General features: G+C 31.4%; 1 protein-coding gene across 1 annotated transcript in view; it reads right to left on the bottom strand.

Moving 5' to 3' along the window:
* The window catches only part of LOC129748279 (zwei Ig domain protein zig-8-like), a 140,594-nt gene that overhangs the window by 55,814 nt on the left and 60,806 nt on the right, over positions 1 to 23,974 (bottom strand). Inside the window, exon 2 of the mRNA XM_055742816.1 lies at positions 8,771 to 9,051. Within this exon, the coding sequence (XP_055598791.1) occupies positions 8,771 to 9,051 (281 nt within the window). The remainder of the gene's footprint in view (positions 1 to 8,770; positions 9,052 to 23,974) is intronic.

Raw genomic sequence — 23,974 nt, 5'->3', positions numbered from 1 at the left:
ATTGAATACAGCGTCGCTTTTTGAAATTGCTATAGTATTGGGTGATTGAAAAAAATCATTAATAGTTTGAAAAATATTTTTCAAATTTTTTAAATTGAGTTCTAGTCCTAACGCTAGAGTTAGACCATTTTTATATCTTTTATCAAAGATTGTAACATTTACTACCGGTAGTTTTTCATTGAATAAGATTTGAAATGCAATTTTCTTTAAATTTGTTACTTGCGCATTATTTGTTGCGTCATATATTCGAAGTTGATCAGGCTTCGTTCTTTTTATATTTTCATCGCAATTGGCTAAACAAGGTTTGCTAGCCATGGACCTTGTCTGCACTTTCTCAGGCTTGCGTTGCATTGACCTGGTTTGCATTCTTAAAATTTGAAGATTGGATAATTTTACTATCTATTTGTATTCTAGATAACGCATCTGCAGCTACGTTACTTTTACCGGGTATATATTCTATTTTAAATTGGAACTCCTCTAGGTCCAGCCTTGTTCGTGTTAGTTTTGAACTCGGGTTTTTCATTCCAAATAGGTATATAAGCGGACGATGATCAGTTCGAACTATGAATTCACGTCCATACAAATAAGGTTTGAAATGCATTACAGCCCAATGGATAGCTGCTAATTCTTTCTCAATGATGTGTTTGTTTCGTTCGCCTTTTGTAAACGCGCGACTTGCGAACGAGACAGGCAGATCATCTTGGTTATGTAATTGAGATAATACAGCGCCACAGGCAAAGTCTGATGCGTCTGTAGTTAATATGAAGGGTTTTGAAAAGTCGGGATATTGTAATATTTGTGGCTCTAGTAATGCACTTTTGAGAGTTTCGAATGACGTTTGGCACTCTGGAGTCCAATTGAAAGGAGTATCTTTTCTTAAAAGTTTATTAAGATTAAAACAAATTTGTGCAAATCTAGGAATAAACCTTCTATAATAGTTGCAGAAAGCTACAAAGCTTCTGACTTGATCTGAATTTATTGGTTTCGGGTATTTTTGTATGATATCAAATTTTGCGTTATCTGGTAAAATACCGTGGTCCGTAATTTTGTGTCCGAGAAATGTTACTTCCGTTTGAAAGAAGCAACATTTTGCTGGGTTTAATTTGAGATTTCTCTTCCTGAGGCAATTAAAAACACGTCTTAAATTTTTCAAATGGTGCTCAACTGAGCAACCTACGACGATAACGTCGTCAATATACAAAAAGGCACACTCAGGGCTTAAACCGCTAAGTGCGATGGACATCATCCTTTGGAAACTGTTTGGGCTTATATTGAGTCCAAAAGGAAGACGTTTGAATTGAAAATGACCACGTTCGGGAAGTGAGAACGCGGTGACGTGTCTAGAATCTGGTTCTATCTCGATCTGGTGGAAACCAGACATAAGATCTAAAGTGGTGAAAAATTTGGCTCTACCGAGTTGATCGAGAATATCATCGATTCTCGGTAGTGGAAACTTATCAGCCAACAATTTCTTGTTTAGTTGACGGTAATCAACCACTAATCTCCATTTTTTCTCGTTGTTTTAATTGGTCCGGAAATACCAAGACTTAGTTTTTTTTTCACTATTGACGATTCACTTTGAAAATCGCGAGCCAATAAAATTGGAAACTGCCAAACGAGTTTAGGCTCCGATTGTTAAATTTCGGTTTATCGCCCTTTGCGCGATACGTTCTACATACTGGCGGTGTAGTTTCGCCAGTATTTTTGCACTCGCATAGCTAATTGCAACTGCTGCTAGCAGGCAAATTGCTATGGTTTGGACGAGGTTCTGCTGGTCGTTTGAACTGTTAACGACCGGCGCGACGATCTCGTCGGCCGAGAACCAACCCATTGTTAATTAGTCACAAGCACTTAATTAGTCACGAGCACTTCTTGAAGACAACATTTACAACACTTTTCCAGATTGCTTTACTTTGTCACGGTCGCCATGAGGCAATCGGACTTTCGGATCACTGATATCTTACTTGGTTTGAAGTTGGTTTCAGATTGATTTTATTTCTCGAACGTACTTAGGTGGTAACTTAAAGTTAAGCCGAAACGAGTAAAGCGGAATTCAGGAAGACGACGCGCTATCTGATTGGTAAACATGTTTGTAAACATGTGGTAGCAGTTATTTGTTTATGACCGAGTTCTTCTCTGGGTCATGTTTGGTTTTTTACGGAATGGCTTAAAAAGTTCTTCTCTGGGTCATGTTTGGGTTTTACGGAATGGCTTGAAGGAATGCTGGCAATGCATAATTTATTGCTCGGTTCAGGAAGGGTAACATTTAAAGTGATTGTTATGTTTATGATTACTGTAAAGGAAAGCAAAAAGGTTTACTTGCTAAGACTGTGAGGTCTTGCAGTTGAATAGGTTTTTACTGCTGCATGTGGCGTCTTGCAGTTTATGATGATTTTGGGAATTTGAGGATTCTGAGATGTGTGTTTAAAGATGATGGTTTGAAATGATAGAATGAAGGAAGGAATGGTTTGGAGGATGCCACATCATTTTTGTTATTTTTGTCATTTTTGTCATTTTTGTCATTTTTGTCATTTTTGTCATTTTTGTCATTTTTGTCATTTTTGTCATTTTTGTCATTTTTGTCATTTTTGTCATTTTTGTCATTTTTGTCATTTTTGTCATTTTTGTCATTTTTGTCATTTTTGTCATTTTTGTCATTTTTGTCATTTTTGTCATTTTTGTCATTTTTGTCATTTTTGTCATTTTTGTCATTTTTGTCATTTTTGTCATTTTTGTCATTTTTGTCATTTTTGTCATTTTTGCCATTTTTGTCATTTTTGTCATTTTTGTCATTTTTGTCATTTTTGTCATTTTTGTCATTTTTGTCATTTTTGTCATTTTTGTCATTTTTGTCATTTTTGTCATTTTTGTCATTTTTGTCATTTTTGTCATTTTTGTCATTTTTGTCATTTTTGTCATTTTTGTCATTTTTGTCATTTTTGTCATTTTTGTCATTTTTGTCATTTTTGTCATTTTTGTCATTTTTGTCATTTTTGTCATTTTTGTCATTTTTGTCATTTTTGTCATTTTTGTCATTTTTGTCATTTTTGTCATTTTTGTCATTTTTGTCATTTTTGTCATTTTTGTCATTTTTGTCATTTTTGTCATTTTTGTCATTTTTGTCATTTTTGTCATTTTTGTCATTTTTGTCATTTTTGTCATTTTTGTAATTTTTGTAATTTTTGTAATTTTTGAAGTTTTTGTCATTTTTGTCATTTTTGTCATTTTTGTCATTTTTGTCATTTTTGTCATTTTTGGCATTTTTGTCATTTTTGTCATTTTTGTCATTTTTGTCATTTTTGTCATTTTTGTCATTTTTGTCATTTTTGTCATTTTTGTCATTTTTGTCATTTTTGCCATTTTTGTCATTTTTGCCATTTTTGTCATTTTTGGCATTTTTGTCATTTTTGTCATTTTTGGCATTTTTGTCATTTTTGGCATTTTTGGCATTTTTGTCATTTTTGTCATTTTTGTCATTTTTGTCATTTTTGTCATTTTTGTCATTTTTGTCATTTTTGTCATTTTTGTCATTTTTGTCATTTTTGTCATTTTTGTCATTTTTGTCATTTTTGTCATTTTTGTCATTTTTGTCATTTTTGTCATTTTTGTCATTTTTGTCATTTTTGTCATTTTTGTCATTTTTGTCATTTTTGTCATTTTTGTCATTTTTGTCATTTTTGTCATTTTTGTCATTTTTGTCATTTTTGTCATTTTTGTCATTTTTGTCATTTTTGTCATTTTTGTCATTTTTGTCATTTTTGTCATTTTTGTCATTTTTGTCATTTTTGTCATTTTTGTCATTTTTGTCATTTTTGTCATTTTTGTCATTTTTGTCATTTTTGTCATTTTTGTCATTTTTGTCATTTTTGTCATTTTTGTCATTTTTGTCATTTTTGTCATTTTTGTCATTTTTGTCATTTTTGTCATTTTTGTCATTTTTGTCATTTTTGTCATTTTTGTCATTTTTGTCATTTTTGTCATTTTTGTCATTTTTGTCATTTTTGTCATTTTTGTCATTTTTGTCATTTTTGTCATTTTTGTCATTTTTGTCATTTTTGTCATTTTTGTCATTTTTGTCATTTTTGTCATTTTTGTCATTTTTGTCATTTTTGTCATTTTTGTCATTTTTGTCATTTTTGTCATTTTTGTCATTTTTGTCATTTTTGTCATTTTTGTCATTTTTGTCATTTTTGTCATTTTTGTCATTTTTGTCATTTTTGTCATTTTTGTCATTTTTGTCATTTTTGTCATTTTTGTCATTTTTGTCATTTTTGTCATTTTTGTCATTTTTGTCATTTTTGTCATTTTTGTCATTTTTGTCATTTTTGTCATTTTTGTCATTTTTGTCATTTTTGTCATTTTTGTCATTTTTGTCATTTTTGTCATTTTTGTCATTTTTGTCATTTTTGTCATTTTTGTCATTTTTGTCATTTTTGTCATTTTTGTCATTTTTGTCATTTTTGTCATTTTTGTCATTTTTGTCATTTTTGTCATTTTTGTCATTTTTGTCATTTTTGTCATTTTTGTCATTTTTGTCATTTTTGTCATTTTTGTCATTTTTGTCATTTTTGTCATTTTTGTCATTTTTGTCATTTTTGTCATTTTTGTCATTTTTGTCATTTTTGTCATTTTTGTCATTTTTGTCATTTTTGTCATTTTTGTCATTTTTGTCATTTTTGTCATTTTTGTCATTTTTGTCATTTTTGTCATTTTTGTCATTTTTGTCATTTTTGTCATTTTTGTCATTTTTGTCATTTTTGTCATTTTTGTCATTTTTGTCATTTTTGTCATTTTTGTCATTTTTGTCATTTTTGTCATTTTTGTCATTTTTGTCATTTTTGTCATTTTTGTCATTTTTGTCATTTTTGTCATTTTTGTCATTTTTGTCATTTTTGTCATTTTTGTCATTTTTGTCATTTTTGTCATTTTTGTCATTTTTGTCATTTTTGTCATTTTTGTCATTTTTGTCATTTTTGTCATTTTTGTCATTTTTGTCATTTTTGTCATTTTTGTCATTTTTGTCATTTTTGTCATTTTTGTCATTTTTGTCATTTTTGTCATTTTTGTCATTTTTGTCATTTTTGTCATTTTTGTCATTTTTGTCATTTTTGTCATTTTTGTCATTTTTGTCATTTTTGTCATTTTTGTCATTTTTGTCATTTTTGTCATTTTTGTCATTTTTGTCATTTTTGTCATTTTTGTCATTTTTGTCATTTTTGTCATTTTTGTCATTTTTGTCATTTTTGTCATTTTTGTCATTTTTGTCATTTTTGTCATTTTTGTCATTTTTGTCATTTTTGTCATTTTTGTCATTTTTGTCATTTTTGTCATTTTTGTCATTTTTGTCATTTTTGTCATTTTTGTCATTTTTGTCATTTTTGTCATTTTTGTCATTTTTGTCATTTTTGTCATTTTTGTCATTTTTGTCATTTTTGTCATTTTTGTCATTTTTGTCATTTTTGTCATTTTTGTCATTTTTGTCATTTTTGTCATTTTTGTCAGTTTTGTCATATTTGTCATATTTGTCATTTTTGTCATTTTTGTCATTTTTGTCATTTTTGTCATTTTTGTCATTTTTGTCATTTTTGTCATTTTTGTCATTTTTGTCATTTTTGTCATTTTTGTCATTTTTGTCATTTTTGTCATTTTTGTCATTTTTGTCATTTTTGTCATATTTGTCATATTTGTCATATTTGTCATTTTTGTCATTTTTGTCATTTTTGTCATTTTTGTCATTTTTGTCATTTTTGTCATTTTTGTCATTTTTGTCATTTTTGTCATTTTTGTCATTTTTGTCATTTTTGTCATTTTTGTCATTTTTGTCATTTTTGTCATTTTTGTCATTTTTGTCATTTTTGTCATTTTTGTCATTTTTGTCAGTTTTGTCATTTTTGTCATTTTTGTCATTTTTGTCAGTTTTGTCATATTTGTCATATTTGTCATTTTTGTCATTTTTGTCATTTTTGTCATTTTTGTCATTTTTGTCATTTTTGTCATTTTTGTCATTTTTGTCATTTTTGTCATTTTTGTCATTTTTGTCATTTTTGTCATTTTTGTCATATTTGTCATATTTGTCATTTTTGTCATTTTTGTCATTTTTGTCATTTTTGTCATTTTTGTCATTTTTGTCATTTTTGTCATTTTTGTCATTTTTGTCATTTTTGTCATTTTTGTCATTTTTGTCATTTTTGTCATTTTTGTCATTTTTGTCATTTTTGTCATTTTTGTCATTTTTGTCATTTTTGTCATTTTTGTCATTTTTGTCATTTTTGTCATTTTTGTCATTTTTGTCATTTTTGTCATTTTTGTCATTTTTGTCATTTTTGTCATTTTTGTCATTTTTGTCATTTTTGTCATTTTTGTCATTTTTGTCATTTTTGTCATTTTTGTCATTTTTGTCATTTTTGTCATTTTTGTCATTTTTGTCATTTTTGTCATTTTTGTCATTTTTGTCATTTTTGTCATTTTTGTCATTTTTGTCATTTTTGTCATTTTTGTCATTTTTGTCATTTTTGTCATTTTTGTCATTTTTGTCATTTTTGTCATTTTTGTCATTTTTGTCATTTTTGTCATTTTTGTCAGTTTTGTCATTTTTGTCATTTTTGTCAATTTTGTCATTTTTGTCAATTTTTTAAACAGCACAATTCAAATTAGGACTCTTTTGAACTCCATTTAAGGGTGCCTCAAAAATAACCAAAATTGGGACCAAAGTAAATCGAAAAAATCGGAATTACATTTTGTTGCTATATGATTTTGAAAAACATGAAACGTCGAGATTTGCCAAAAGTTTGCAAAAAATCTATATTCTGGGACTGTTTTGAAGATTTTTTTTTTTGGAAAATCGGCCATTTTTCGGAAAACAAGAAAATCTATTTTCGGGAAAGTTCTGTTTTTCAACAGGCAGCATCATTTACGAAAGGGTTGGGTAGAAATTTTAGAAAAGGGTTACATTATAATACGTTACAAAAATATTATTTTCTTGAGCCACCCAAAAAAGATATAAACATGAGCCAATTGATGAATCATCTTTTCATCTACGGCAGCGTGTTTTTTTTAGTTTGTTACTTGAATTTTGAAATGCTTATAATAGTTAATAACAAACATTCAAACACTCAGCCTTTCTCCAATTTTCAAACGATTATGATAAGTAAACGCTTAAAATCTTTGATTTAAATTGGTATTCAAGATCCATAGAAAACATTAATTGAATAATGTTACAATAAAGTCTTTAAATTGTCGAAGAAAAACAATTCTCTTTTGTGATGCGTTTTTCATCCTTTTATTTTACCATAATCCAGGGTTAGATTGATTATTTTTTCAATATTTTTCGATTATTTTTTTCTGTTAAGGGGAATGACATGATTCATATTTTTAAAACTATAACTGGACTCCCAAGAAAGCAAAACATGGTTGCACTAACTTCTTGGACTATTTAATTTAAACTTTATTTAAAAATCGATTTCGTCTCTGTTTTGAATTTTGTGCTTTGGGGTAATAAATATGATCAGTCTCAGTTATCAGTCATAAAAGACACGAAACACCTTCTGAATTTTTGTGTTTCTTGGTTGCGTCGCGGCCCAAAAAAATACAAAACCGCAGTCCTTAATGTTTTAAGACCGAATATCAATAATAATCGAAAGAAGGACAATGATTCTGCATAAATTAAAGGGCGTAATTTTTTAACGTTAATAATAAAATTTTAACTATTAACAAAATCAAATGAAATTTTGTCTTCACTCAATTCCTCTGGCCCTCGCAAATGTCACTATTTTTTTCAATATCATATATTTACCTTAATATACATCAAAAATACACCAAAACAATTTTGAACCTAAATTTTCAAAAACAAACCAAGTTTTTAACAATTTGAAACTCTTCTTTTAGGTTTTCAAACGTAGAAAAAAGTTTCTAGATAGTTATTGATGATTATCTGAAAGAATTTCATGTTGATCAAAGTAACCCCGTTTCACGGTATCCTTAATTCGCTAATACGAAAAAAAATGTATTTACCTTAAAAATGCAAAAAAAAGAGATTTCAATTGATGTTATGCAGTCCAAAACATTTGAATTTAATTACAAATACTTTTTTTTTATTTTTCCAAGAAATCAGAATTTGACCAGATCTTACAAACTTCACTACTGCAATTATTTGAAATTTTATTTCGGGTTCAGCGCATGATTTGACTTAAGATATACATATGAGTCGGTCAATAAAGTCCAAGATTTTGTTTTAAATTTATAAACAAGTGAAATAATTTTATTACATAGGGGAGATTGAGGAAACGTGGACCACTCTGAATATCTCGACTGTTTGTTGATGATTCCCCACCATTTTTCAAAACCCAAAAAATATTTCCAAAAATAACAGTCAGAACTTGGGAAAAATAACTGATTAAAATTTAAAAAAAAAATCATTAAATGTAAGAAATATACCATTTATATTTTTTAGAATCTTATTTTTCATAATAAACAAATTATGGAGCATAGAAATAAAGTGGCCCATAACTCCCCACTCTCCAATACTTTTTGATATATCAACCGATTGATTCCTTTATATTGACCTTTTCTCGTTCCCTGAGCTGATGCCTCCCTGTCCACAATACTTAATCAACGAAAAAATATCAATAAAATAATGTTAAATGTGTTGAACATTAACATTTTCAACAGATCTAAAAGAGAGAAAAAAAACCAATCCGGATCCGATTCAAAATCAAGCACCGGGAAAAACAAATCATTTATCCTTCACACAGAGGGAAACTTTTCCGCTTACCGTTTTGTTGCCCAGGTTTTTCACCCGGCAGTTTAAGTAAGCCGTCTTTCCGACCAGGGCCGTGATGTTCTTCGATGCCGATAAATCAAAGTAGGGCCCTCGATCCAGCGGCGTCCGGAGCAGGTTGCTTTCGTCCGAGTCATAAATCTCGTTTTCGGCCACATCCGCCCCCGCATCGGACGACGAAGGTGAGTTGTGCTGGTGCTCTGCTGAGGCGGATGACGAGGACGATGAAGAGGATGACGAGTGGCGCTCACTTGAGTGCAGAGAGTTCGATATTCCTGGTGGAAAAGATTAGGAAAAGTTTGTGAATTAAACACGTGGGTCAGTGTTTGGAATTTTGGAAGAGAGAATATAAAATTGAGGATTAGTTTTCAGTTCAGCAACAAAAGGGGAAACTTCCGGCTCAAAGTTGGTTCTTCAACACAAATGCGGGTATTTTTCGTCCGGAGGATGTGTGGTGGATTTAAAGGATTCAGTTGAATGAACTTTGAATTCTTGATTAAAAAAGCAATGTTTATTTTCAACAGGATCTTAATTTTTTCTGAAATTAACGTAGAATCTTGATGGATCCCAGTAAGAAATTGAATTTGAAATTCAGTATTTCAAATTTTAACAAAAAATGATTAATACTTTCCAAACAATATATGTAATAAAAAAAACACCGGTAATTACATAGTAGGAAAGTCAGAAACGGAGTTTGTTATGGGATCAAAACCTTAGTCTGCCAGAAATCTCCATGCCAGATTTCAGCTCGTTTAGTCGTCGTTTAGTCCTTAAAGTTATCCTAATGGGCTGACTGTGTTTATTGATTTCCTGTGTGCTATACTGTTTTATACATTAAAGAAAATATAAAAAAACGTAAAATTTTATCGAAAAAAGTGTATTCCTTAATTGTTGCTGATTTTTAGTGACAGTTTTTTTTGTACTTATCTGATTGGAACTTGCGCTTGTATGGGGCAAGATCACTTCAATGTGTTAAAAGAAATTAAATCAATTTACATAAACAGTGGATTGTGAGAAAACGTTTTAGGAAAAGTTAAGAATAATATAGGTTCTTTTTCACCAAAAATCATCGCACTTTATCAGAAAATTTTCACGTTAGCTTAAATTTGGCATAAGTATTAGAATTTGCATTGAAAGTTATTCCTGAAAGTTTGTAGTCTGAAGAAAAGCGAGGAAATCCAACTACTCTAAGCACCAGCGTAAGGACATTTTTTTTAACCTAATTTTGAGGACTCATATTCTTCAATTGATTTGTATACCACAGCACACAGTAAATTTTGCCTGGATTTCCAGCATTGTCAGCTTAATAAAATTATTAAGGAACTTAATTTTGATTTTTTGATCCCACACCAACACCGTTAAACTTTTTGATAATAAATCGCGGATATTTTACGTTGTGGAAAAAATTCCGGCAACCTTAGTTGTACATCATTGGGTGTAATAATTTCATGATAGAAAAAGTATTTGGTATCTGAAGGTTGTATTAGTATTAGGAAGTATAACTGAAAAAACGAACACATACAATAAAATGGCTAGCACCCCACAGCGACCCACAGAAAGTGTACTATGTATATCGTGACCGGGGTTCGATTTCATGACCTCTGGCTTGGAAGACTTGAATGATCAATTAACATTCGTTTAACGAAAATACATTTAAACCCGTTAGAGTTTTTTTCTAACTCCACTCTTCTGACATGGTTTGATTGTATATCAAATTTAATACGTTGGCAATCATCGAGTCAAGAAAGTTTTAAGTGCATATAAAGCTTAGAACATATCTACAAGCAGAATATTAATAAATTCTTCGGCATAGAAAAGCTTTTAAAACAACAAATTCAAAGATTTTTTTTCAAATTACCATCCTTTTTAAAGACATTCCCCAGATTTAGCTTATCCTTTACAATGTCTTGAAGTATGAGATAAAAATCAACATAAATTTATTTAGTCGAAAAATCTCATTTTATGTCACATGTGATTCTTCAGTATTGTGCGTCCAATTGGTTGAAAAATTTAGTTCGAAACATTGTATATTATTCATCAATGCTTGCTACAGCTTAGCTTATTGGAAAAAATATGGTTTGACTATTATAAATCTGTAATAATGAAATTTTGTAGCCTTCTTAGAAAATCCGTGCAAAATAATTAGGAAACAGTACATTTTATGTGGTAAAATAAGTTTGAGGATATTTTTACAGTTTCAAAACCAAAATTAATAAAAATATATCAACGGTGATAAACTCTTATTGAAAATAAAAAAAAATATATGTCCGTTACTGAAACTTCGTTCAAAATTTGTGAGCATTTTGTAAATATTAACGGCACGCATCATAAAATTTTTAATATGTTCAAAGACTCAAAGGTTTATATTTTTTTTTAATACATACCTACACTGCCGCTTTCCTCAAGACTGTCCCACAGGCAAAAACAACGAACCGTGAAAAACGGCTTTAAAGATTTTTATAAACTTTCGGGGATTTCTCGGTTGAAACTTTACCTTTTCTTTTACTTTCTTCACAGATATTAAGATAATTGTTGTAGAATTTCGTTCAATGTTTTTTTTGCCTTGGAAGTTGCTGATGCAGAGGAGAAAATAATAATGCGACAGCCTTGCGAATATATTTCGTATGCGTATTTAATGTACCCGCAAAGCTGTCCCATATTTGACTTTTGTTTTTTTAGTTGATCATTTGATTCTCTCTATCTGCGCTGTATTATTCATTTTACTGGTTGTTCACTGATGAGAATAAGTTTGCAATGATGTTTATGACATATTTAAGTAAAGATAACGTTAGTTTATCGTAAGTAGGTCTAAAATAAAATGAATAACAACGTTCCATGAATAAAACAACCTGAATCTTCATCTTTTGGAAAAGTTATTAGGTCGATTATCTTTTTAGTAAGACTATAAATACCTACAAATAGAATAAATGCTCAATCAGAAACAGCAAAGCATCTTGGCTGCAAATATATAATGAGAAAAATCAATACAATATGACTTACGCGTGTGCTAGCAGGTACGCGTATTTTGGTTCATAGATTTTATGAAAGTCCAAGCAGCAAGTAACAGCATGACAAAAAACTAAAACAAATATGTTTTTGTAGCTTACTATTTTCCATATTTTACAACGCACAATTCAATAAGCCTCATTCGAAATTTAAAAAAACAGTTTGGTTGAGTTTACCCGTTCGACTAAACTTAGCTTGTAAACATTTTGGAAATTGTTATTTTTGACTTTACTGTGCTGTTTTATCTAGTCTAATTTTCGTAATATCAATGAATGCTTATTTTGTCGCACACATTGTATGAATATTTGTAAAATTAACGTAAATTAGATGAGCAATTTTAAAGCATTCTGTAAAATAGACAAATGGGACAGCTTTGAGGGTATATTTCATATGGGACAGACATGACTTGGTTTTTTTTCATATATGCTGAAATCAACGTTATGCAAGTTTTTAGTCGATTTTTGAAATAAAATGAAAAATGAAAAAAATGCATATGTGACAGTATTGCGAATTGCGGCAGTACAATCAAATAATAAAAACAACTGCTCCGGGGAAGAAATATCAAATAACAAATATTTAGCCAGTGATTAAATTTTTTTAAAAGATTTTAAGAATTGAAATATTCGTTCATTCTCATTGCAGATTCAAATTTGAAAAGCTGTCAAACTTTAATTTGTTCTTCTCAAATCTTAGTTGTGGAATTTTGTGTTGGGATTTCATGTATATATTCACTTGTTTTAATCCGTTATTCATTGAGTGGGCTTTCCAGACCTTTTCGTAAGTATCCAGGCCAAGCAAACCCTGGTATTGGGTTCCTAAATTTAAAACTAAAAACCGGCTAATATCCGAGCAAATCCAGCCGAAATCTACGTTTTTTCCATTAAAGGCAAGAGATTAGCTGAAAAAGAAAAACATCAAAAATAATTTTTACGAAGGCACATTATCGGCGTTCAAATTATTTTATACAATTTAAAATAAAGCATGCATATTCATTTCGCTAAAACAAGTTGAAAATTTGAAATTTCGTCAAAACTGTGAATAATCCTGAAAAAACCGGGCTATTCTCGTAGATATCCGGGCAATATTTTCTTGGAAAATCTGGACAAGCCCCGGGTAAATCTGGAATGCTTATTAGGCATGTCCGTAGGAATGGGGGGGGGGGGGGGCGTTTTGGGGGTTTTAAACCAGTGTTCCGAATATCACTCATTTTCAATGAATGTTTCTGATTGCACTTCGCAACTGAACGTACAACGGTCGGGTTTCGTTATTGATTGCTACTGGACCTACCCGATCATCGATCGTTCAATTCATCGCTAAAATACAGATCACCTCGTACGATGCTTGCTGTCAAAACAGTGCAGCACCATCATCAAATTGAAATCTCACCAATGCGCAATGCATTTGGCGAATCTTGTTGGTCTTCGATCAGGAGTGAATGGATCAGGCAGTGAGTGAGTGATACATGAAGCCGATCATTAGCGTATTTTGTTTGATTTGATATATAGCAAATTAATAAATATATTTGTTGTTATAACGTTTTTTAACATCAGTATGATCAAAATCAAATTGAAGTTGTGTTTGTGAGGGAAAGATGTTCACTTTCGCCATGTTTTTCAAATTTTACAAGTTCTCTTATTAAACTGTCGTCCGTCACGTTAAAACTACTGAGAATTTATGGTGTCCCGCACAACTGTTTGATTTTTCTCGTCCTGCAAAAAATAATTTTGAATTTCATATAATTCAGGCAGATACTGAGTGAGCTACATTCAGAATGGATCAGTTTGTATCTCACTCATCTCCGATATGCGATGTTTGCTAAACCGATGATTCTGAATGATGCGACTCGGTTTGCATAGCTGATAGGAGCGCTGATCGAGATTGCAGACCAGCCAGGCGAAGCAGTTGCGAGAGGCGCTATCCCATTATACAATCTGAATGTTTCCAACAGGAAACGCATCCTGAGTGTTTGTTTTCATTGATTTTCGGAAGACTGTTTTAAACCCTCCCTCATGAGGGTCCAGGAAAAGCAAGTGAGGTTTTTTACTCTACACTCAATTTTAAACTCTCAATAAAATTTTGATGATTGAGTAAGGTTATTCAAGAGTAACAATCTTGACTTAGAACTAATGCTAAAACCTTAAAAACAAATCCCAGGTTTAGCATTCACTTCACCTTTTTCACTTTTTGATTGAAACTCAGTTATTTTAATTAAATTTAAAATGAGACTAAATTCATTCAGGAAATTCTGGTTCCATACAGTCAAAATCATAATTGAATTTCTGTTTTCATATTTTGGATTCTGTATCTAGTTTGAGATTTTTGATTTGAAATTCGAATAATCATTGGAAATATTTGATATACTGATAATGTTTTGAAATCCTGAATCAAGTATTGTTTTGCATTTCATACAAAATTTGGTCCACGAAAAATGATAATTTTCAGAATTTGTAAAAAAAAATATAACAAACCGTCCTGAGTGTTTGTTTCGTTTTACGATTCAAAATTCTCGAACTTATGCGAAATAAAGGTACAGCCAAGATTCAAAATGGCGGTCCAGAACTGAAAACTCGGAACGAGATCTTCATTTAAAACTTATGTTTAAATTCAGATTCACAAGTCGGATGATTTAAAAAAAATGAAATAGTGATTGAAACCCAATATATCAAAATTTCAATTATAGAGCTCATAGTTGAGGGCTCTGAAACAAATTTCACATCTTGGTTCATTATTTAGCTCTGATTTAGAATCATGATTATGAAAACGCATTGAAATGGATTGATATTGAAAAATTTAGTTCCGATTCAGATGGTAAATTATTTTTACAATCAATTATCAAGATGACTATTCCATTGTGGAATTCAAATGTCAAGAGATCCTAAACTAATAATGTTGATAGGTAACGTAATTTCAAATTTTCAGCCGAAGATCACAAATATATAGCCAAATTAGATTTTATTTGGAAGTTTGTTTTATTAAAAAAATAAACCTATTTATGAAAAAACTATCCACAGGATTTATGTTTTGGAATTGATTTAAAATAAGAATGTTTGCTGATAAAGAAACATGATAACTTCACGTGAAAAAATCTTATTGCAATTTTATATTTTTTCGGTAAACTGATAAGTTTTTTTTTTCAAATAACAATTTTGAGATATTTAAATCTTGAATTTAAATTCCGAATTTGGATTTGCAAGAGTCAGATTTGAAAAGAATAATTTTGATATTTAACTTTCACTTTTAAAAATTTTATATTTCTGCCATCCAGGGTTGAATCGAAAAGGTTAGAAAATTCTAATAAGATTTTGGAAATTTCAACTGATAAATTTTTATAGAGGGCAAAAAAAAATGAATGCGAGTCCTTTAAATATATAATTTTATAAGGGATACGTTGTTTGATGATAGGACAGAGACTGTCTAAGAACTACGTTTTTGTTAATGATAATCTTTGATTTTGCTGTGGTCGTGTTCGATTGATTCAAAAACACACAAACGTTTTGAAAATAAATAATCTAAAGACAAATTAATTTTAATGTTTTTAAACAACAGTTATTCTTTGCATTTATGGTTAATGGTTTACTAATTCTTGATCTCTATTCTGATGCTTCACAAGCAGTAAAAAGCTAAAAAATTGTTAAATTGGGTTTTCAAAAATACTATTTTGCTATTTGGTCCTTTCCGCTATATAATTATAGCGCAGTCAACTAAAAAGCTGAAGCTTTACATCAAAAGAGCCGCATGCGGCTCGTGAGCCGCAAGTTGCCGACCTATGCTCTAGGCCAAGGTTTGCGGCTACTATATAGGTAACTCTATACAGAAGTGCTTTTCAAAGTGGTCCCTACCACCCCCTGGGGGCGGTGAGCTTATCACTTTTATTTTAGTGGGCGTTTAGATCATATTAACACATTAAGGACCGCGAAGAAATATAAGCCGGGAACCCTACATGTTAGAAACAAATGGATCAAATTAGTAACTTTGAGTTACCGAAATTTTGATGGATAGTTTTTTAAAATAATGTTCAATTAGAGTATGTTGGAGCTATGCCTCTTAGAGTAGCACCAAACATATTATAATCAACATTGGTAACTCTCAGCATGCTTCATATACTTCAGCAAGGACATGTATATCAGCACCACCTTCTGGAGAAAGTTCTTACTAGAAGGAAATTTCAAGCATTGGAGTACTGAGGAAACTCTGAACATTCTTTCCATCAACCGTGGGTTCGCGTCTTAACTACAAAAGTTCGTGTTTGAACTTGCATTTCTATGACCACGCAGAAAATTTTGTTTATGTTTTATTTTCAACATAGGAATTTCAGCCTACTCCAACTTTTCTTCGTGTAGCAAAGTATGTTGATATGGTTCTCAATTTGTGTTGTTTTCTGCCGAATGGAAAAAAGGTCCCGACTGACGGAGTATGCTAATAAATTTACAATTTGAAATTCTAATGTAATTTGAATTGGAATAATCATTGATGGAAATTTCACTTTTTGAACAATACTGAATATTTAATAAATAAATTATAAAAAGGCAACAATTTACTAAATAAATTGATCTTAAAATCTACTCTACAATATGATTTGAGATTTATTGATGACCACATCATCATTATTGTTATTATTTTTATTATCTGGAGCAAGTTTGGTAAATGGAAATCAGCATTTCTCTAAAATGAATAAATTAGTAAAGGAAAAAATTCTTCGTGTAGAATTAGCTCTTTTTAATACTTTTCATTTAGGCACATCTGATTTTTTGAAAACTCCAAAACATGTTGAACCGATAAATCAAAATCATATTTTGAGTAAAAAATTTATAAACGAAGTCAACTTACTTATCATGAAAGATATTATGAAAAAAAAATAGTAGATATATTGTAATTTTATCGAATAACTTTTCACCTGTCAAAAATTTGTATTAAATCCTTTTCTCACCTTTTTTGTATTTTCTTGAACTATTTGTTTACATATGTTTGATGACAAATTTGCAATGTCACAAAATTTATTCCATGAAATTCCGGCCACGATATCAAACTGCATTCCTTGGCGTTACCCGATGTTATGCTGACTACCAAATAAGAATTCCAAACTATCATAAAAGCCCCGTATTTCAAACGCAATATTTGATGATGTTAGAGTCAGTTTTACGAAAAATCGGAGAAAGTTCATAAAATTTCAGTTCTAACGCTGTATTTATAAAACCAAACAGTATATGTAAAGTTTTTCAAAACCGTTAAATAAATATCCAAAAGCCGGTGTTTTAAATGTCCTTTTTTTATTAAACCTATTCATAACTTCCATTTCTGACTCCGGTTAACAAAATCCGCGAGCTCTTGTGGTAATCAATGTTTATCTGTATAGATGTGGTTACTCGAAGAGATCTACGGGAACAATAGGGCCCATCAAGAAGACTCTTAACACCGGCAGTCAGGTAACATTGCGGGGTACCCAGAAATCACGCTAGGGTAAAGTTTCTCCGTTTTTTCACTAACAGCTTTCCTGTAACGCAAGTATGTTGCTAAATAAAAGTTCCATAATTAACTTTAATGATACCTACTCAGTAATTTATGCTTAAATATGAATAATTTTTGCAAATTTCTTCGTAAAATTTTCTGACTTCTTCTTAGCAGTTTGTTATGAAACCTGATAATTGTTTATTTTGCCACTGGTTACCATGATTGCCTAGGAACGTATTCAAGAGGCGTACAAATATGACGGTGAGAGAAAAAAGCGAAATCGTAGAGCGAAATTTGAGATTGACGAAATTTTTGTGTGAAAACTCTAACGCGAAAAGAAAATCGCAATACTTGTGTTCTATTTAGTATAATTGTCAGATCGGGACACAAAGTTTTGATGATAATGAGCTTAACAGTTTTCGCCAGAAGCTTTCGAAATTTAGTCTAAGGCAACTTAGGTCTTCTCGATAGCATTTATTCATGTTCGTAAGAACTTTCCTCACATGGAGGCGCGTTTCATGTGTCCTTCAAGTTTCTGGGGAGTGAGGAATATTCCTACTATTATTATATTTGGTAGCACACTAGTGGTAAGTGAAAAATCGAGATACCTCGTATATGGTTCGCAACGTGTTTAAATTCTCAACAACGAGTAAGTTTAATGCCCAACAATTACGTTACAGAACTGAGCATCAAATTACAGAAAGGTTTAAGACTGAAACTTCATTAAATTCACGGATCTGCAAAGCAAGTTTAGTCTCGGTTTCACGAGCACTAACAGATTTTTATTATTGTCACTGACTTTTTCACGATCTATGTGCTAATTTCGTTAGTTTATTTGGGTTATTTATACTTTAAAAGATCTATTTTGGATGCCAATGCTTATTAATCTTTAAAATATGCTTTCAAAAAAAAAATTAAAAATGAACGAAACAACTATTTAAAAAAGCTTATGTTAAAAAGCGCTTTTAGTGATTCAGTAATAGATTTCTTGGAAAGCAAACCTACAGAATTCTGAACATCGAGGCCAAGAAAACTTTTATTTTAAGTTCAGTTTTGTCCATTTTATCCAATCAATTCAAAAATTTAAGAGTGCCATTTATCATCAGAAAATTTTCAAATGATTCGTTAATAAATAAAAATTTTTGAAATTCAACTACCAGAAACTATTTTAAAGTTTAATAGCCGTGAATGTTGCTTAACTTTGAAAAGGAGCCATTTCATTTTGTTTCAGAAATATAAATTAGAAATTTCTGATATCAAGAAATCAACGTTTCTGATATCAAGGAGTCAATGACCTAAAAGTAATTCCATTGTTTTCCAGTTATGGCAAATAAAATATTTTGATAAGCAAAAATAATAGATTTTTGTTTTGTTCTCAAAACAAACTGATTATTTCCAAGTTAATAATATCATCTTTAAAGAATTTTGAATTTAGTCTAACAACAACATTATGCCAAAAGCTCATGGTTTTTCAACTATCAAAATCATTATTTCGTTTTGAAGATTTAAAAAAAAATCGTTCAGGAGTGCGTTGAGCTCAAAAATTCATTAAAATGAGGCGGTAAGTGAAAAAAGTTTGAAATTTGCATTCGCTTTAGCATGAACAGTTGCCTAAAACTTCGGTTGGTGCATTTCGTCTCCGTTTTATGAACTTACAGTTTTTGTGAATTGCACTACCTTCTTTCCTGGAAAATGTAACACTTTCTAACTTGTATTTTCAAAAGATTCAATTCGTTGCCTCAAACTATAGAATCATTTAAAATCGAAAACTTGCCGGAAACCGTCCGGCAAAAGAAAACAGTTTCTCTTTTTCCATGTCCACTCCATTTCTCTTTCATTCTCATCCCTTTCCCATCACAAGACACAGTCTAACCATCTCAGATGGTGCACTGGGTAAGATATCGGACTGGCAAGCCGAGTTGAGATGTGGCAGTGAGTTCGATTCTTGTTTCTTGTTTTGCTTGAATGTAGTGACCATGAATCATTTTGCTTGAGTCTTTATGGCAGTAATGGTTTTCCAATCATCATATCTTTGGTGCAATAAGCTTCACAGCGCATTTTCGGCACAGAGATTTGCTCAACAGGCATTGGATTTTTGCAACCTCTGGTCTTGATTTATTATTCCATATAAGAAAAAAAATGATAGTTTTATAAAGTCATGCATAAAATTAAATCACATCATAAAGGATCAGTCTTGATTCCCAAGCTCAAAACTTAGGAAAGTCATGAAATAATAACTTAAACTGAGAATCTCAATGCAGATTTCAGAACCAAACCAAAATTATTATTGATTCTTGGAAATCAATAAATCGAAATAATGATATTTATATAAATTTATTGCCAGATAAGAAATTTCAGATTACGAATTTTGCATAAAATTTTAATACGAAATATCTAATGCGTTTCGTAACTGTAATGCCTGAAACAAACCGATGTTGAAGAACAATATTGAGGTGCATAGGATCAGACGTGTGCAAGTGCAAAAAATTCTTCTCCAAGTAAACACGTTTCATTATGAAATAAATGATATCAACATATGTATGTTTTTTGCCCTGGATGCAGGTTATAAACCGTTGACATAACCGTTGCATGTAACCGTTTGACGTGATAAACTTAAGAGGAATGATTTCTTCTTCTTCTTCTTCTTCTTCTTCTTCTTCTTCTTCTAACACCAACATGGCCAAAACTTGTATGCATCCTGGAAAATGAAAAACTTGCGTTCTTCATTTTTATTTTCAACATAGTATCTGGTACATAGAACATGCATTGCAGATACTACTACGGCCAGGCCAACCATGTGATGAAAACGCAAAAGATACAGGAACAAGGGAGAGATGAAGCGTGGAATTCCCTACCAAACGCTTCTTATGATTATATTGGGTTAGTTTATAAAATGATTATGTTTGAAATGTACAGTTTAAATCAGAAATAAAAACAAAAAAATGGATAGATCTCACCAGAAACTTCTCGGGTTGACGCTTATCCAGACAGGCCTGGGACGATGATCTCTTCCATCAGTTTAATAATTTTGTATTACAATTGCGAACATGTTTGAACCGGCGATTCCTGGCCACTGTTCACTTTGTACCCCATGCGAAATTTCTTCCAGAGTACATCGCTAAAGTCAACGTTCCCGGAAATGTACTTTCCCTTGAGCTTTTTGTACGATTTATCGGTCGTTATGTGTAGACGCTCGATCCTCTAGTTACAAGCTTCTTTGTCATTTCCAATCAGCTCTGGCACTGGCTCCAGCTGTCGCAGCGGCCACTAGACATTATCCACCAATTTAAGCAATAAACCTCAAAACATCAACTAAACAAGAAATCAATACGATGCGAATTCAAAGCATCAAACTTCTAAACAATTTCTTCAACACACAAAAAAATAAAACAATTTAGAAATAATTTTTTTCAGGAGTCAAAATTAGCAGCAAGAAATATCACCGATAAACTTAAGAGGAATGATTTAAAAAAAAACTCTCTGCATCGCAAGTTCTGCATACGGTGTTATTTTCAATACCTGTATTTTATACTTCCCCTCAGAATAAAATATTGAAAATTTAAATCTGCGCACACCTTCCATCATCAGATAACGTCACATTTGTGTCTAAACAGCTTACAATAAGAAGGCATCGATTTGCAGTCACATATTTGTCATAGCAGTTCGTTTATTTGAACTTTTCAATTTCCCAAAAATGACATTGTTATCGTCAAACATCGTAAGCCTTAGAACCAATTCCCCATTGCGTGCTTTCATCTTCCGCTGCTAAATCTGAAAATCCATTAGAGATCAGTACCATATTTTAACGGAATTTGCCTTGGGCTCCCAGTGTTACAGCAGAAAAGGTGAATTTTAGAAATGTATTTTCCTCAGAAAATATATCGGTGACACCCACCTCATGGATTAAAGTTCACCAGCAACCAAAGTAAAGGAAATTGAACAGGTAAACATGGTTGCGTGGAATTTTGGTGACGCATATCCGTAAGCTAACAGCGAATACATGTTTGAAATGATTTTTTTTTTTTGCAGCGAAGCTTTTTGATATTTAAGCCCACTGACAACGCTCTGGCACCACGAACAGGCACGTGTTTTGTGACCGCAAAATTTCTACGTCTGTCAGTTGCACTCCGGTTTTTCCACTCGATGGTTTATCCGGAGAGTGGGTACAGAGCTCGGATTTTCGATTCGAGCGCCGACAAAGTTATGTTGACCCGGACGTCGTTATTTGCTTACACAACACGCATCATAGGCCCAAATCATGGGGAGGCAGTCTCAAGAGGGGGTGGGGGAAATAACAAACGAACACAAATAGTTGAATGGAGAGCCAGAGAGGAAAAAAAATGTTAATGGAAACAAGGAAACACGAAAACCATTTCACAAACCACAGAATCGATGGGTCGGGAACGATTTCGAATTCCAATTTTTATGCGGAACCATTGCTATTTTTTTTTTGGTTGCTGGAGGTGGCTTTTGGGTTGCCCTAATGTTTACCAGTTGCTCCGATTGTGATTATTAGGAAATGCAGGTGTGTATCAGACTATGTCTAACGGAAAACATCAAAGTTATACCAATTAATTTCTCTGTTCGTTGTAAACAATGAAAAAAAAATATTAATATCAGAATATATTTATATATAAACATATTCATATTTTTATATCTGTTTTGAAAGTTAAGTTGAAACATGTTTTATAATTTTTATTAATTTTAAAATTTCTAAAAAAAAGGCCCGGGTGTAACAAATAGAGTTTTCATTCCCGGCCATTTGCTCCTAAATTGTTCATTTAAATTCGTGCTTAGACATAATGGGAAACCCTTAAATATCCCACGAGGTGATCTGCTCTTAACATGAAATTTGTAATCCCATTTGAAATTTATTAACGAGCGAAGTCAAAATTTCGATTCAGAACTAAGATGAAACCCACAAATTTAACCTCAAGCTAAGCAAAAAAAAATTCTCATTTGAAAATCACGGAAAAATACAAACATCAGATCCAGTTATTACGTTTAAGATTCATTTTAAGCTCTCCAATTATTTTATATAATTTTCAAGCATTTATTTTTAATCTTCAGATTTAAATTTTTTTATTCTGGACGCGTTAAGAGTGCGCGCACCTTTCTTGAAAATAACATGAATGTCGGAGTAATTAATTAATATGATTGAAATGCTTTGAAACTATTTTTTCCTTTTTCCTAAATCCGAGTTTTGCACCAGCTGAAGATTTGCATATGAAGAATAAATTGGCTTACCTACTAAATTGATGATTTTGACACTTTCATCCCTCTGATACTAAAGGTCTCAATTCAAAACGTAGAATTTGGAATCTCAAATCAATTTTAGAATATAACATGTTTTATTCTCAGTCGATTATTTGCTTTGATTTTCATATTCAAAATGAATTCCAAACATAAAACAAAGTCTGATCCACAATTCATTTCGAGAAAGATTAAGGATTCAGATATATTCAGATGCAACATTCTGATATCAGTTTGCATACGTTCAAACTGAGATTGTTTTAAATGAATGCAATCTAATTTTAATTTTGAACTATGAACCAAAGATAAATTTAGATACGCAATCCAGATAAAGATGACCGAAATATACAGGCGTAAAATCCCCAGAAAGTCAAAAATCGTGTCCTTTCAGAACCAAAGCGTTCTTTAATTTATTGCGTTAAAGCAAAAATAAATTGAAAATAAGTTGCTTAAATAAATTTAAAAAAAAAGTTTTTTGAAGCAAAATAAAATGGCAAAGTTTCATACTACGACAAGTATTGTTTGGCATCACTTTAAATGATTTGACGTGTCTAGAAGTTTGGTATAAATAAAGTGAAGGGTTTTTAAACATAATTTTGGCGAAAAAGGGAAGAAAATCTAAATTTCTTTGATTTTTCTGGCCCCTTGAAAAAGGCAACACCATCATCATTTCTTCGAATATACATATGTGGGGGCCAGGTGATAAAAAAGGTTATTGGTGGGTCTTGCAAAAATAAAAAAAAAAATTGGCAAAGCGAAAAACTACGCACTTATTTGCCTTGTAAATAATGGAAGCCAAAAGAATGAATTTGAACGTTGAGCAGTTTCTAAGTAAACGATTTTCTCAATTAACAAGCAACTGTCACTCTCTTGGGGAGAACAAAAATTGATGTTTAAGTATTTAAGAAGAGAAATCACCGTGTGCGTCTCGGTGGTCGATTGGTTAGCGTGGTAAGACGGTAATCGCTGATCCACTGATGGCATGGGTTCGATTCCCATCTCGGTACTGGGTGTTAAATGTTAATCTTAAGTTGTCCACGTCATTTATTCAGTCTGTAAAGCCTAAATCGGCTAAGACGGTGTATGTCCTTTTTTTTTTTAAAGAATGTCTTTTTATGAAATTAATTTGCGGCTTTATCGGTGAGGGTTAATGAGTTGAAATGAAAGACGGATAGAAGATCAGAAGAAAATTCTAAGACGGTATTGTTTAAAAATTGATAGTGAAATGATTTTTTTTTATTATCAAGTTTGATTCAGAGCAAAAAAAAATACGCCATCAAAAATAAATCGAGTGCTAAAAGAGCATCATTTGACAGAAATATTACGGATATAGTCCAAAAATTTTCCAAAATCACCACATTTACTGTATTCAGAATGACTTGTTGAAGAAGTTTTAATTTTTAAACTGAACTAACAATCAAAGTTATAAGAATGCGATCTCTTGCTATTTGAATTACCCAATGAAATAGTCATCTTAACAATTACATCTCG

Source organism: Uranotaenia lowii, chromosome 2 (assembly GCF_029784155.1).
Source record: "Uranotaenia lowii strain MFRU-FL chromosome 2, ASM2978415v1, whole genome shotgun sequence".
Classification (NCBI taxonomy): domain Eukaryota; kingdom Metazoa; phylum Arthropoda; class Insecta; order Diptera; family Culicidae; genus Uranotaenia; species Uranotaenia lowii.
This window is presented reverse-complemented; position numbering and strand designations above follow the sequence as displayed.